We start from the raw sequence: 16,572 nt of genomic DNA on the forward strand, positions 1-16,572 counted from the left end.
TTCCTGGTGTCCTAAGGTAGTTGTGTGTTTCGTCTCGTTTTCATCAGTTGGAGGGAAGAGACTGTTTTGCTAAAGCAGATCACTAAAGAGTGTGTGCATGTAGATGTCATTTCTATGACAAAACAACTAAAAGCCAGAGGGATATATGTCGTTCATATATCTGTCCAGGAATACTCATTTTCAGTAGACGGATAAGCAGGTCCTTACAGAGGTTGGTGAACTCAAGGGCCTCACGTCTCTTGTACAACCCTGCAACTGGAATCACTGCAGTTCCTAGGCACTGCTGCGACGTCACGGTCATTCTTAGTCACTCACTATTGACCGAGTTGACTGGGGCAGAGAGGACCTTGATAAGGACAGCACCTGTGACCTCACCAACGTCAGGGAATTGCTCCGTTTGTCTACTGACCACACTGAAGTGGATGAAACAGACCCCATGGGTTGTTTCTGTTTTCTTTTTTTTTTTTTTTTTAAAGATTTTATTATTATTGGAAAGCTAGATACAGAGAGGAGGAGAGACAGAGAGGAAGATCTTCCATCCGATGTTTCACTCCCCAAGTGAGCAGCAACAGGCCGGTACACGCCAATCCGATGCCGGGACCAGGAACCTCTTCCGGGTCTCCCACGCGGGTGCTGGGTCCCAAAGCTTTGGGCTGTCCTCTCCTGCTTTCCCAGGCCACAAGCAGGGAGCTGGATGGGAAGTGGAGCTGCCGGGATTAGAACCGGCGCCCATACTGGATCCCAGGGCTTTCAAGGCGAGGACTTTAGCTGCTAGGCCACGATGCCGGGCCCGTTGTTTCTGTTTTCACCGCAGACGGACTGTCCATTTGGGATATGTGCCCCGGAACCACCCAGCTTTCCCTTCAGGCCCCACCCCACCACTTGGCCTGGTTTTCTTAGCTACTTTGTCCCCCCACCCCCGGATAGTTTTATCCCCTTCCTAATATCGTTTTTAAGATATATCTCATAGGAGACTCTGCTGTGAGCTGCTCAGGAAACTGAGTGGTGATCCCTGACACAGGCTTGGCGGCTGTGTTCGCTCTTGTTGGTAACTGTTTTGTGGTTTTAGGAACGTACCTTTCTGCTCACAGTGAACGCGAAGTGTCACAACTGCCCATCCTGCAGGATGCGAGAGTGACCTTCAGGTGACCCTTCCACAAAGCAATTTCTTCACTTCCAGGACTTAGATCCTTGAGACCGAGAGACTTCCTGAAATTGTCATGAGCCCACAATCAGAAGCTACAAGTTCTATTTTCTGTCTCTCTCATGGTCAGGGATAGAAGATTATTCTAACAAAAACAGAAATTATCCGTGGCGTCCATTCAGATATCTGGTTTCTGATGCTTTCTCTTTCTTTGGCCTGCTTTTCTCGCAGGGTGCCCGGCTTCTCAGCGGTGCAGGCTGCTTACACACAGTGAGTGGGCATGTGTATGTGTGTGCATGTGTGTATGTATAAGCATGCGTGCATGCGAGCATGTGTATGTGTGAGCGTGTGTATATGTGTAAGCATCTGTATGCATTTTGTCTCTTAAAGGCAGCCAGGCGCAGGGGGCCCCGTGGCCATGTACGGCAGTGCTACACAGTCTCCAGCCCTGCACAAGAACTCTGGAGACACAGCTTTACCTGGAAATCGGGGAGGGGATCTTCTCGGAGCAGCCGAGGCCAGGGAGGGTGGCTCTCCCTTGGCCTTGGTAACTGGTGCACCTGGAAGGGAAACCTCCTGCTACAAGAACACAGCAAGGCGGTGTGATGAACACTTTTATTTACAAATATAATTAAAAGCTCTGACAGTTATCATGCTCTTCCTTGGAACCTGAAAAATGTCTTTTTTTTTTTCTTTTTAAAGTGCATGCAAAAGAAGTAAAGCCTTTTTTTTTTCATCATTTTTTATTGTAAGAAAATACACGGTTTGAAAGTGTGAATAATGCAATATTTATGACCAAGATATGGGACTCAGGAAAGGGGTGGGGGGAAATCAAGATCAAGATCATCTGACTGAGAGACAGTGTGGAACTCCAAATACTGAATTGGAAAAAGGAGGGGTGGGGAGGAACAGGAGGAGGAAGTAAAAAAATTTTGATCAGAGAAACAGTTAAAATACAATATGAAAATAAGTAATACCTCTCCTTAAATTCCTTCTATACACAAAATACACGATTTGCCAAAGCCCAATTTGTGCTACTGGGATTCTGTGAGCTCCTTAAGTGTATTCACATCCTCTGCAACAGCAGAAAATGATTATGATACAATCAGAATATGCTGAAGACAAGTTAAACTCTTGCCAGCAGGTTCTTAAAAATCACAAGATCTCTTCACCCTACCCACCCACCCCAGCCCCAAAAAAGTAATAATATGTCACCACTGATATGTACATCACAATTAGTTTCTGTAAAATGTATCAAATTTTCAATCTTTAATAAAACTTTGTTTTTTTTTAATTCCTGATGAATAAATACCAAAAAAATAAAATAAAATAAAATAATGCAGCAGCTAGTTAAGGTGTAAGGCTGCGGCTATTGTGTCTCTCTCCCCCTTGGCATTTATTATTATTTTTATTCTTATTTATTTATTTATTTATTTTTTTGCTTTACTTTCACAGATTGGTGGTGATGAGTGATTGCTTAAAGCAATATACATCCACTTTTCTGTTGTTTTTGTTGTCGTCATTGTTTATTGGTTTTGTTAAAACTGTCTCCAGAGTTTTCACTGAAACATTTTTGAACCACATCCATACTGTGACGTGTACTATGAGTAGAAGAGACGACCGGGTTTTGGCCAGCACTGAAAGTGGACACGGGGGGAGGAAGGGGGCCCCTGATGGAGTAAGAATAAACAGGCACTAGTCCGACAGGATGTCAGTAAGAGAGAGAGAGAGAGAGAGAGAGAGTTGAGAGCAACGCCCGTTCAAATGGGGAATGTGGTTTTGCAGGGTCTGAATTTTTTTTTTCAGTTTTCTTTTTTTTTCTTTTTTCTTTCTTTTTTTTTTTTGTAAATGGCAAAAAAAAAAAAAAAATTTAATCTCATCTATAGTCCTCCTTAGGAAAATCTAACGTAACCAAATTCCCAAATCCCATTCTGAGGCTTTCCATGTCAAAAGTTTCAATCTCTCGCTCTTGCCTTTCCAGGAGGTACTTTATCCTCTCGCTGCGTTCCTTCTGAAGGGCAGCCAGCTCCTCTTCAATCTGGAATCAGCACAACAAGTGGTTCTTCAGGGAATGGATCTCCCAACAAGGGGACAAACACACACACACACCAAGAATAAACCAGGCCAAGGAAGATGAGGGTAGTCCTGTGATTAGCGTATCTAATTCATTCTATCTGAAACTTTCTCACGAGCCAGAGATGCTGGGGCCTCCCTGGGGCCGGCAGTGCCATCTGAGCCAGGCGAGCAGCTGCGCTGATCTAGGTCAACATGCTGTTTCATCAGGAGACGGCTCAGGAGGAGTGAAAAGGCACTCACACACAATTAGATGGTGCTGCGTGCCCACAGAGAGCCTTGTGCCTCCTGGGTCATTAGTAATTTAGTTCTAGAACAGGAGCTGGGAAAATAGTTTCTACACTGCTCTCAGGAAACTACTGGAAAGAAGTGCTAATAACTGAGTAAGCAAATAAATGCTGAACAGCGTTGGGTTGCTTTCTGAGGCCTTTTTCTATTTCACATTCCTGAGAACATCTAACACAATGACGGATTATGCACAGCACTATCAGCCTGTCTTCATTCTAACTTTTTAAAAATCAGCCCTATTCACAATTTCTTGTGGTTTCAAAATAACTAAAAAGCCACGCCTCCATTTGGCTTCTTCATACCATTTAGTGACCTGTCATCCATGGGCAGTACCTTCTGCGTGGCCTATCTGCCGGCCAGAGGGTTGGGAAGGGTGAGGAGTCCACAGCAAAGTGGCAGAAAGGCATGGGTTCTGGGATCAGACTTATCAGATAACCATGCAGAGCCTTTGTATTCTGGCCTGTAGAATGGGTATCTACCGCTCAGGGACTCTGGGGCTCTAAAGAACATGTGACGTGAAGATGTCTGGCTTCACCCCGCTGCAAACACAGAGGGCTCCACGAGTGGGCAGCTCCCTGGTCCGCACGCCCCGCCCCCAGGCCCCACTGCATGGACCTGCAGTAACCGGGTCCTACCTTCTGCTCAAGATGTGCTCTGCGCAGAGACACCCTCTGCTCTAGCTTCTGGAGCTCCCGTTCGTGTTGTGCCTCTGTTTGCATCTTGATTTTGCTCTGGTAGGCATTGAGCAGCTCCATTTCCTGCTGGAGCTGTAGCCTCAAGGCCTGGCATTCTGCTTCTTGGGCCTCATCAAGCCGTAACTGTGGGTACAGAAGACACACACTGTCACACACCCCTCGCCTGCAGCATTTGCTCACCACCAGGAGATGCCCTGGGTACATTCAGAGCGAGGAACCGGAACAGTGAAGTCTGCCCAATGGGCTACAGAGTTGTCGGATCACATTCTCGTGAGCGTGGCCTGAAACCAGAGCAGCAGGTGTCAGGAGGGTTACATGCCTGTGGGCTTTGGATGTAGACTCCTGAGCTTGAATCCTAACTCATTGTTCATTTAAGATGTCATCTTCCATCTCCCCCTGACCCCTTGTCAACAACAATAATTCCTCTCGTCTAGGATTTGTGTAAGAACTAAATGAAAGGATTCACATAAAATTCTAGATACAGTTCTTCATGGATGCAAGGGATATAATCAATGGTTGTTACCATTATTTGCATTTCACAGACTGTTTCCTTATTTAGACAGCTTCAGACATACTTAGCTCAAAAAAAAAAAAAAAACAAAAAAGACAGAGAATCCAACATTCTCATCCTCTTCCATCAAGTAATGTTGACCCCAGTTGTTGGGAATACAAACTATCTTGCTAGCCAGCCCATCTAAACGTCAAGTGGCTTAAAATCTCTTCCCAATAGAAGGTCCCCTTGATTGTCTTACAGGGTGTGCATCTTTAGTGGGATTGTTTAGGGAGGATGCTCACTCCCACCCCCCATCCCAGGTTTGGCTTTTCTTAGACAGTAATGGGCCCCTGGTTAACCTGAGTATGAATGAGAACTTTTCAATCACACTCTGAATTTATGTGCATGCTTCCGTATGGCCCACTGTGCTAAGACACTTATTTTCTTTCTTATTATTAGTGACAATGAACAATTTATCTCAGTATCTTGAGAAACTGCTTTTTGAAACATCCTTAGAATAGTTTTAGCAAGTTATTTGCATGGTGTCTTCTTTGGTGCTTCCAGAGAAATAGACTGCAGAAACGAGGGACGTAAGGTACACAGTGGTATTTCCAAGGTACTCCTAATAATTAATCCTAGCCAGGTCTCGTCAAAACCCATGAGAAAGGAAAGACAGCTCTCTTATTTTCCTAGTGAGAAATATCAGAGATGCCAGACACGACGACAGTGAGCCTGTGCCAGAAACAGGCCTACAGTCAAATGTCCAAGTGCTTCTTGGCTTCTAGTTGGGCTTATTCTTGATTCCTTCTAGATCTGAGAGGTTCCTTGCCAGTAAAGGAAGCAAAACTTTTGTTCTTTCCTATAAGCCCTGACCAAATGGGTGAGCGGTTCATCCTGCGTGCAGTTTAGATGCTGAAATATCTCAATTTAAACAGAAATTTCCAGTATTGTATTAAAAACCTTAATAACTACTGTAACAACATGTTAGCTTGAAATACAAAAGTCCCAGAGCTAGGAATCAAAGGATGTTCTAGAGCTCAGTATCCATCACTTCAAGCTATGCATACCAAATCTGTCAAAATGTAGCATAAGGTTTAGGTAAATGTCATGTTTGTCTCTTCAGGTGGATTAAACTGAAGAAAAGGATGTGACAGAAGCAGCAAAATGTCGTAGCGGCCAAGAGCGAGGGCACACAGGCTCCTCTGCAAATAGGTTCAAATCTAAGCTGTGCTACCAGTAGCCATGTGGCTCTCTCTGCAGTGTGGGTGGCACAGCCTGGCACCCAAGTCTGGTCAGCTGCCAGGTAAAGTTTTCCAGGGCACAGACACACTCATCCCTTAGAGACTGTCAGTAGATGCTTCTACACTACAGTAGCTGACACAGCTGACCCTGTAATGAACCAAATTTGCCTACTGCCCCAAGCAAGAGGCTTTATCTCCATAAACCTGCTTCCTTAGAGATAAATTAGGGTTAATACGGTGAGTTTAAACAGCACTTGAAAAGGGTTTCACAAAAATGAAATCACATTTGTAAAATGCACGAAACAGCGCCCGGCATGTGGGAAGCAGTGGTCGTTACAACACATCTACGGTGATCACACATACTTTCAACGCTCTGGCATTCCCCTCTCATGGGTAACCACGAGCCCATGATCTTTCTGCTCTGACAGAACAACGTTCACCGAACATTTGCTGTATGCAGGCATTGCTGCAGAAGCTGAAAACACAAACAAGCCCCACCCACTTCTGGTCTCCATCAGCTTTCTGGCCCCTCTCCTTACCTGGGACCTCTCTTTCTGCACCCCTCCGCTTGCACTCATTCTGACCCCACCCCTCTCCCTTAGGATGCTCTCACACAAGGCTCTGATGTCCCTGATGGAGTGCTGTTTATTTTCCTGGACCTCCCAGCAGCTGGAATGCTTGATGAGTCCATCTTTTTTGAAATCTTTTCCTTTTGTCTTCGGAGATTCTATTCCTTATTGGTGTTTGCCTCCCCACACTGGAGGCTGCTTTGCAGCTAGTCTCTACTTACCTAGATCCAAAGAAATGTGTCATTCCTCGGGCCTTTGTCCCGAGCCCTGCTTCTCCGACCTGTCTTCCTCAGCAACGTCGTTTATTCACGATGTTCTGTTCAATCCCTCACTTATATCTCTATTTTCAGACTCCCCTCCTGAGGTCCAGACTAGCTTAGCGAGTCTCTGGTGACATCTTCACCTGGATGTTCCCCAGGCCCTCAAGCTCAATAGAACCAACACCAACCCATCATTTTCCCAATCTGTTCCACTTCATATGTTAACATGTAGGCAAATGGCCCCATCGCCTATCACTTTGCTCAAATCTGGGAAGTGGGAATCATCTTTAATACCTGGCTCTCCATGCTCAAAATGCTCTCAATTCTACATTCATTTCAATCAAACTCTCATGCCCAGCATCTTCATAAATGATTTCCTTATGGCCTAGTCATCACCTTCCAGGCCATTCTTCATTTGACATCGAGTGATGTTCAAAAATACAAACTCCATGCCAGGCCCCTGATGAATACTAATACTCTTGAGTGACTTCCCATTGCTTTTCACATTCAAACCTATAGGCCCTGACAGGACCTGATCCCTGTGCACCTCCAGGCTTAGCCTCATGCTGGTTTCCTCCCGGTTCTCTACATTCCAAATACAACAGATTTCTTAGAATTCTTCAAAAGTGCTGCTAGCTTCTCGTCTTTACACGTGGAATTTCTCAACCTAAACAAGCATGTCAGAGAGACTTCTCCCAATTCTCCAGGCCAGGTTAACTCTGCTTTTCACTCTGTTGGCACTTTGCACTTGCTCTGACAGTAGAAGGGGCAGAATGTAGCATAAGGTTCATTCTTCTATAGGTCCCAGGAAGACATGATAGGTGGCAATCTTATTCACCACAAGATCCTGGGATGCCTGGGACACGGTGCACGCACTCCACAAATGATGGCTGGCTGGCTGGAGTGCTCCTGCTCCCTCTAAGAATGTGTGTAAGCCTCTCGCAAGGAACAAGTCTTCCTTTTTTTGTCTTGTCCTCTTGCTATAGCCTTCCTTTACTGACAAGGGTCTGGGGAAAGATTCATTTACAGATCCTCTCTCACTATGCAATTGCTCTCAATGCACTGTGATAGCTCCCATTCCCACCACTCCAGTCCGAGACTTACAATGGCAAAAATACACTACCAGAGCCCGTTGTCCCTGTTACATTTGAAATCACCAATTGAACCTTTCATCTAGGCTTCTGAAGCATGCTCTGTTTCCTCTCTCATGTTTTTGATTATTTGTCTTCTTTGACTCAGCCCTCAGATGCTGGTGCCCATCAGATTCCTTAATTCATCGCTTTTTTTTTTTTTCTAGAACAATTTCCTGTTCCTAGCAGGATATCTCTTACCCTTACCCACAGTGACAGCTGTCCTCAATTAGCCACGAGGTCTTTTTGTCTTCATTCTTGACACCCACTTCTGAGCTGCAGCGTTCCACTCATGTACCTCTCATCTTGGGTACCACACAGCTTAGATACCATGTCTACTACTTTGCCAGTCACCTCCCTATGCACTCAACTGCTCTTCCGTCTATGTTTCTATCTTGCTAAAACGATCCCACTCTGTTGTCAAACCTACCTCTCACTCTGGTCACTGTTCTCACCCTCTGCCTAGCATGCCGTCAGCCCAGGTCCCCATCCCTTTCCCTCTGGACTATTGGAATATCTTCCTAACAGTCTTGTTACCTTTGTTTGCCACATTATTGCCAATATCTTGCTGTAACACAAAGAGAATCCTTATGTAGAATTCTTAAAACAAAACAGGCGATGTTCACATTGTTTACACAGCAATGTCCACACTGCTAGCTTTCTGGGCTCCTGAGAAATGGTAACTACCAGTTTCCCTTACACGTACATTCTATACTCCCGCCACAGCAACTGCTTCTTGTTTCTCTAACATGCCATGTTCTTCCAGGTTTTGGAATCTCTGTGATGAACTGTATATCCTGCTAGGAAAAGCTTTTCCTCTTTTGCCCTGCATGGTCAATTCTATTATTCTTTAAGACTTGTCTCCCTGCGAAATCTTGAACTTCCACAGGGCTCCCATCCCCGGTTGCCCAAGGCCTTTGGGACCTCTCTCTTTTGGATTCCCACGATTTTTTCCCTTGAACTCTGGAATCACGCCCACTCTGTCTCCAGATACATGCTTTCCACTTTTTGGACATTTGTGTAGCGTGGTCCCACTTCCGAGCAATCTGTTTACCAAAATGGATTCCTTCATTTCCTTGGCTTCCACTGGAAAGCCATCCTTAGATTAGAGGAATTACCCCTTCTTGTTGCCCATATTGCCCAGCACCTCCCACTTTAACTAAGCAAAAATAGCATATCACTTACTATGCTTTTTTAGTATTGCTTAATTATCTGACCTGTTTTGACTGCCCAGAGTGAGGGCAGAGACCACGTGTCTATCTAGCTTTCCACTGTCTCAGAGCTGATCTCAGATGCTTAGCAAAAGCTTATGAGACGAATGCACGTGTCTGTCTAGCTTCCTCACTCGACTGGGAGCTCAGAGAGGACCAGAACTGTGCCTTGTTTGTTTGGGACTAGCAGCCGGTAAGCCTTTGATGAATGGACACATGATCTTATTTGTGGCAGGGTCCCTGTGTGCCACGGGTCTCGGCTGGCACACCACTCCTCCAATTCCATCTCACAGACACCGCTCCAGCAGGTATCCACGTAGGCTTGGCTCTGTGCACCAATGCAATTTCCTCCATCCTTCGGGCGGAAAAACACGGACATCCTAAATGTATGCAAGAAGTATCCTGGGAACAAAAGGCTGGAGCTTGACTTTCCTTGATTCCCAAAGCTCTTGCAGCCATGGCCCCGAACCTAACCACTTACCGCTTGAGAGGCCATCATTTCATTTATACTCTGTTCATACTGCTCTGCCAAAATGGCAAGTTTTCTTGTCTGCTCATCTTTCAATGTCTTTAAGATTGTTTTGTGCTCATTCTTTGGAGTAACTTCCAACTGGTGATTCTTGAGTGCTTTATACTGTTTGGTCTGTACTTTGCAAGTGTCCTGAAACTGTTTTTTAATTTGCATTTCCATGGCCTGTGTGGAAGAAGTGACAAAGAAAAGATAAAGACACATTAGCAAGTACAGAAACTCTCCCATTGTAACGATACAATGCAAGTGCTGAGTGCACTGTTAGTTCAGTGACCCACAAAACTAGGCGGTGATAATGAACATGGATCAAAAGTTAACCCAACTGATGCTTTATGTTAAAGCTGCATTTTCAAATGGTTTCAGAGATAAAACAGATTGTAACAGGGGAAGACAGCTTGGAGTAGACTGTGGGATATTATAATGCCCAGTCTGTCACAAGATTGGCAATGATTTTCATGGTTTCCTAGTCAAAGTCTTTAGTGTCTTATATTGTTTGGGCTTTTCTTTTTTCCCTTTCTTTGCCATGTCCGCGTGAGAAGGGGGCTGCCATCATATCAACTAGCTCCCGCTGCTCTGGCCGACAATGTTTTCCTGACAAATCAACACAGGACAACATCTGGATAGTACTTCACATCCAAACCCATTTACACTGGGTTTTAGCATAAAGTAGGAGAAAAAATACAAGGCGATTTTGAATTTCTTTCCCTTCCTCATGAGGAGGCAGTGCTTGCATGAAGCAATGTCAAGTGTGCGTTTTTGGCGAGGAAAAGCTAGAGCGGACTAGTAAGGGCAGAAGGCGCTCCTTCAGCTTGCCCCGGTCACATCTGCTTTCCAGGACACTCACAGGACTTGTGACAACAGAGGCCCTAATGGGGCTGGCCTGGTGGCTCGACTGGCTAACCCTCCACCTGCAAGCACCCGCATCCCATCTGGACATTCATGTTCTGACTGCTCCACTTCCCATCCAGCTACCTGCTTATGGCCTAAGAGAGCAGGGAGGATGGCTCAAAGCCTTGGGACCCTGCACAGGCATGGAGGCCCAGGGGGAGGCTTCTCACTCCTGGCTTCAGATTGGCTCATTTCTGGCCGTCGTGGCCATGCAGGGAGTGAGCCAGCAGATGGAAGATCTTTCTGTTTCTCCTTTTCTCTGTCATCTGCCTTTCCACTAAAGATAAAGACATCTTAAAACCAGAGATCTGTGTTGAAACATCTTGGGATCTGTCTGGAAGGCACAGAAGCATGCCCAGTGTGATAAAGGTTGACTTCCTCACTGTGCCAACACAGACAATGTCCTCCTTGGTATGTAGCAATGGCTTAGTACACAGAGCTTGTTACATAGTAGGCAGCCATCTAGAATCAGTCTGAGGCAGTGTGGGCCAAGGGCATTCTTCCATACAGGAACATTCCTCCACGCAGGGGGAGAAATGTCTGGTACCTGCAGATTGAGGTCCCCTGTCCCATGCCTGTGACAGACACCCCTAATAAATCAGTCTTTCCTGCTATGCTGGGATCTGGCTGCAGAATCCTCCCAGAAGGGAAAGTAGCACTCAAGGTACTACCATCAGAACTCTCTCGTTTCCTTCCAGGCAGCTCGGGAAGGGCTCAGAGAGAGGACAAGCTGGAAATGGTGAGGTACAGTGGTTCCCAAGGCAGCTTGGCCAGCAGCGCCTCCTCGGAGACTTGTCAAATGCTGACTCTTGGCCTTTCTCCCTGCGGATTCTGATCCAGCGGGCGTGACTTGGAGACGTTACCCAGGTGACTCTGGCAGACTCGCCAGTGGAGGAAGAAGTGACGATCCCATCCAGGTCCGTCCTGGGCACAAAGAGGGTAATACTTGTGGTGCCTCTCACCTTTAAGTTTTTCGGCTGTTGCCGAAGTTCCATGACATGCTTTCTGTGCAGTTCCCTTTCTCGCCTCTTATTGTACTCCAGCTGGTTTTCCAGCTCAGTCTGGTGCTGTAAACGGATCAGATCCATGCGTAGCTTCTGTAATGTGTGCAGCTGCCTGTACTCCAGTTCTCGGGTGGACTCGTCGTGCCGGATCAGCATGGCGTGCTCCATCTCCTTCTGGGTCCTCTTCTTGTTGAGTTCCTGCATTCAGGAACAGAAGACAAACGGGCATGAGTGGGGAGGAAGCAGAAGGAATGCAACACAGGGGTGGCGAGGGACGGCACTGCTGTCTCTGTTAGTGCAGCCAGGAGTGTGTGGCAGCATGGCTTGGGGAATTAGAATCATAACCTCTGGAGACTTAGGCTCTCTCCGGGGTCCTCCGCTCATCAGATGGGCACGTTCCTAACAATCACCACTAGGCTTTCTGTAAAACAGGATCGATTCTACCTGATCTCTCTGGGAACCCTAATTAGGTGATGTGCTATGTTTATGTCTTAATGTTTCTTCTGTGAAACCTCTGTCTGCCCATTCAAGTCATGAGAGGATGTTGTTTGAACAGAAAAGGTGCTCCACTCCCAAAACCTGAAGTTGGGATAACCATCTGGGGAGGGGACCTGATGGTAAAGTTTTAAGTGTTCTCCAGGTGATTCATATGCAATCAAAGTTGAAAAACTGAATTAAGCTGGTAGTGCCGTGTCCTTCAGTTTATGAAAAATTCTTTGCTTGTACCTGTATGTTTCCACCACGCACATGCAAGGCAATGCACAGCCCCTGCTTTCAGCTTTGGACCAGCCTATCTCTGGTCAATTCAGACATTTGGAAATGCTGTTTCCTCCTCTGAACTAAATAACTAAAAACATTTTAAAAATAGATCAATTATCAATTTTTCAAAAGATTTATTTATATGAAAGGCTGAAAGAGACAGAGAGAGAGGAGGAAATAAAGGGAGAGCGATTTTTTTCCATCCACTTGTTTACTCCCCAAAAGGCTGCAACAAGCCAGGGGTGAGCCAGGCCAAAGCCACCAGACAGGAGCTTCTTCTAGGTCTCCCCTCAAAATGAGCGCAAGACTCCAAGCATTTGGGCCATCTTTTGCTTCTTTCCAGGTGTTATTTAGCAGGGAGCTGGATAAGAAGTGGAGCAGCTAGGACATGAACTGGAGCCTGTACTGGATGCAAACCCGGCAGGCAGTGGTTTAACTAGCTACACCACAACAGTGGCCCCAAATACCTATTTTTGAAGATCTCAGTATTTAATGCATGAGAAAAAAAAGCATACAAGATTTTTCCCCTTTCGTCTTTTCTATTATAGCCTATCTGATCACTTCCAGAATTCATTCCTGTTTTTTTTTGTTTTGTTATGTTTTGCTTTTCCTTTCTATTAATGTTTGTCCTTCTGTCTCTTTTGTTCTTGTTGTCAGTGTGGTGGGGGTGGGAGAAGGGAGATAAAGTAGAAATAAAAAGGGGAAATTGGGTGAGAGCTATTTCATTCATCTATTTGAGAATATAACCTAAATGTTACTATATACAGAGAGCTGAATCATGTCCTTTATGTACGCAGAAACGTAAAACATGACACGAGCAACTTGCTAACATTCGAACAGGGAAGTTTACAGACATTTGTTAAGGTGCGATTCCATACTTGGCTCACTGATGACTGACTCAGAGGCTGACAGGTGGCTTAACCTGGACCAACCTATTTTCTGTCCTAGGCACTGGGGATGGAGAGTCAGAACTTATTCCTCTCTATAGTCGGTTGGGGCTGTGCGGCTTATCAGACTGTAAATGTAGCAGTGTGCTGCTGTGCGCATTGAGGATCACAGGAAACTGGGATAGGGAGCAAGCAGACTAAAAGAGACTGGGGAAAGATATGCCATCTACTGATGCTGAAATGTCTGACAGGTGCCCGAGTTCTCCTATCATTTTATGAGATATCATTTTATGAGTTCTCCTGCATTTTATGAGATAGTCCTTCATTTCTACACTAAAATCCATGTTTTTGGTGAAACCTAGCTAAAACTCATTTCAACTATCATGTAAACAAAACAACTTTAATATGGGGAAACAAGTTTTATATGCAAACTTAAAAGAGAAGTGATAGGTTTTACAAAAGAGGTAAAGACTGACTTCTGAAAAGGGTGCTATAAGAACAAGTTAGGAAGGCCAAGGAAAGGAGAAAAAATTTTTGATGTGGTTAAACTAGAGCAATGAGGCATCTCTCTTCTCCAATGGCATCCTCTATGAGAGAAAAGGGGTTACTTGTTTTCATAGGAACATCAGCATTAATATCTTGGTGTGACCTGTGGGTATGTTGCATATTTGGGTCCTTTGTCCATTTGAAGAGAAGTCCTTTTAAATAAACAACATTTGATACAAGAGCACAGTTCATAATCATTCATTCATTTACTAATTTATTAAAAAACATGTTGAGCACTTACTATGTGTTGGGCCAGAAGGTACTTGTTATAGAGCAATAAAACAGCATACCCCCCTCATTGGAACTTATTTTCTAGAGCAAAAATATCTAAAACATAAAACAGATTTTAAGCTTGTCTTACAGAATAAAGGGTAATTTCCTATAACATCTCTCTAAATCTCTGTGTTTTTTCTCTTCTTGTTTAATTTTCTTCCTCTTCACCTGGACCATCAAATGTCTTCATTTAAACACCAGTAACTGGCCTCTAGGTGGCACCATAATGACAGTGAGCCACAGATGAGAGCTTTCCCAAACCAACCCAGAGCCAAAGAAAGTCCTTTAATAGGCACATGCCCTAGTCCTAGGTCATTACATCATTTTTGATTGAAGAATTCCAGGAGTCACAACACTGAGCATCTATACATTTATATTTTCCTGAATTGAGAAGTTCAAACTGCTAAGTCTAAGCTGCCCATAACTCTGTAACTCAACGTGATGAGGGAAGGAAATGGAAAGAAACAAAGCAAGCACAGGCTTTGGGAAGAAATTAACCTTGCCTCTCTCACTTTTTAATGAACTGCCCCCTGTGTCTGAACTACCTAGGATACAAGTAATGGATCTTCAAGACAAGCTAGCCGGGGCCCAGCGCAATGGCTCAATGGCTAAATCCTTGCCTTGCCAGCACCAGAATCCCATATGGATGCCAGCTATGTTCTGGCTGTTCCACTTCCAATCCAGCTCCCTGCTTGTAACCTGGGGAAGCAGAGAAGGATGCCCCAAAGCTTTGGGATCCTGCACCTGCTTGGGAGGCCCAGAAGAAGCTCCTGGCTTCTAGCTTTGGATGTGCTCAGCGCCAGCCACTGTGGCCATTTGGAAAGTGAGCCAGTGGATATAAGAGCTTTCTCTCTGTCTCTCCTTCTTTGTGTAAATCTAATAAAAATAAAATCTCTCTCTCTCTCTCTCTCTCTCTCTCTCTCTCTATATATATATATATATATATATATATATATATATATATATATAAAAGGAAAGATAAGCTAGCCAGCTGACTTTCAGATGCACTCAGAGTGTGAGTCAGTTCTAGCTCCTCAATTGACTCATATGGCTTTGGGCAAGTCTCCTGATCTACACTTTAGCTTTTTGGGTGTATAGGCATAACAGTAGCCAAGAAAGCCAAGATGTCAGGAAAGGCCATAAACAGTGCTTCAGAAAGTGCAAACATGCATTGTTTTTTCTGCATTCCAAAGTCAATGACTAGCATGTAATAGCTTAACTCGTTTTCATAAACTATCACTACAGTGAGAGAATCATAACATTTTTTCCGTTAGACTGTTCCCTTTGCTTTTAATTTGTACCTGAGTTGTTGGTGGAGCTATGAAATGGTATGTAAAATGGTATAAAATGTGTAACCCAAGGGGTAAAAACAACCCACATCATTTGGCTTATTATGAGTCCAGAGTTGTGCCTACATAGTAGCATGCAATGTGCTTTGAATGTTTAAAAATTACTTAACATATCTCATTTGATCCTACCTGTAGCCTATGAAGGGATAAAATTTCATGAATTTACCCCCTTTATACATAATAATAATGCATCTGTGGTTGAGAGGCTAACATCGGAGCCAAAGAGCTACAAAAAGCAGAACTGAGGCTAAAACTTTGTAGCCGGTATTGTGGTGTAGTGTTGCCATTCCCTATGGGCACTGGTTTGAGTCTCAGCTTTTCCACTTTCCATCCAATGTGCCTGAAAAAGCAGTGAAGATGGCCCAAGTGCTTAGACCCCTGCCACCCACTGGGGAGATTTGGATGAAACTTCTGGCTTCAGTGTGGTTCAGCCCCAGCTGTTGCAGTCACTTAGGGTATAAATCATTGGATAGAAGATTCTCCTTCTCTGTGTATATGTGGTTCTCCCTCTCCCTCTCTCTTTTTAATTTTGCCTTTCAAATAAATAAATGAATCTTTGAAAAAATTAACTCAGGTTTTTAGGTATTAAACATTTCCCATTAAAAGATGTCCCGAGGAATGGCTATTCTCAGTTTTGTAAGGTTTTAGTTGGTGTTACAAGATAAATAAAACCAGCAAATCAACTGGTCCTGGGATTCCTTCCCATCAAACCCTCAACACAAGCACTCCCTGGAGCAAACATGAGGTCAGCGATGCCCAGCGCCCTCCTTCCTTTCAGCCCATATCACATACTGAGAGCATCTCTCCAAGCTGAGTCTGAGCTCAGGGTTGAAATGAACGCACTTCCCCTAAGCACACTGCCATGCTTTGTGTGACCGACTTGCTGTGAAGTTGTTGCTCCAGGAAGTGTCTCTTCCAAATATCTCCTTCCAAGCATCCTATTTTAAGTTCCAATGGAAGTGGTATCAGTTCGTAAAGAACAGCTGATCTGGTTCATGATGTACTTTTCTATTCATGCTCGCTGAGGTCAAGTCAGAGCTAGCATTCAACGTTTTAAAGGGGGATGTTGTTAGCCTATACTAGTCAATGCTTAGCTTCAGTTCTAGTTTCAGCTGGCTGGGAAATAGTCAACAACTGTGCGTGGTGGTGACAGGAGCGGCAGCTCAATGAGCAGTGTAGGGTAGCCCTTCAAAATATTTTCACAGATGAACAGGATCCCTAACATTCCAGTTT

General features: G+C 44.7%; 1 protein-coding gene across 4 annotated transcripts in view; it reads right to left on the reverse strand.

Annotated features, from left to right (window-relative positions):
- Window positions 1–2,666: 2,666 nt before the first annotated feature.
- Window positions 2,667–16,572, reverse strand: part of TAOK3 (TAO kinase 3) — a 150,644-nt gene continuing 136,738 nt past the window's right edge. For all 4 annotated transcript variants that reach the window (XM_058656776.1, XM_058656777.1, XM_058656778.1 and 1 more), the window contains 4 exons: window positions 11,484–11,723; window positions 9,586–9,798; window positions 4,141–4,323; window positions 2,667–3,182 (listed from right to left, as the gene is read on the reverse strand). In XM_058656776.1, coding sequence (XP_058512759.1) covers window positions 3,021–3,182; window positions 4,141–4,323; window positions 9,586–9,798; window positions 11,484–11,723 — 798 coding nt within the window. In that variant the 3' untranslated portion in view covers window positions 2,667–3,020. The remainder of the gene's footprint in view (window positions 3,183–4,140; window positions 4,324–9,585; window positions 9,799–11,483; window positions 11,724–16,572) is intronic.

Source organism: Ochotona princeps, chromosome 29, assembly GCF_030435755.1.
Source record: "Ochotona princeps isolate mOchPri1 chromosome 29, mOchPri1.hap1, whole genome shotgun sequence".
Classification (NCBI taxonomy): Eukaryota; Metazoa; Chordata; class Mammalia; order Lagomorpha; family Ochotonidae; genus Ochotona; species Ochotona princeps.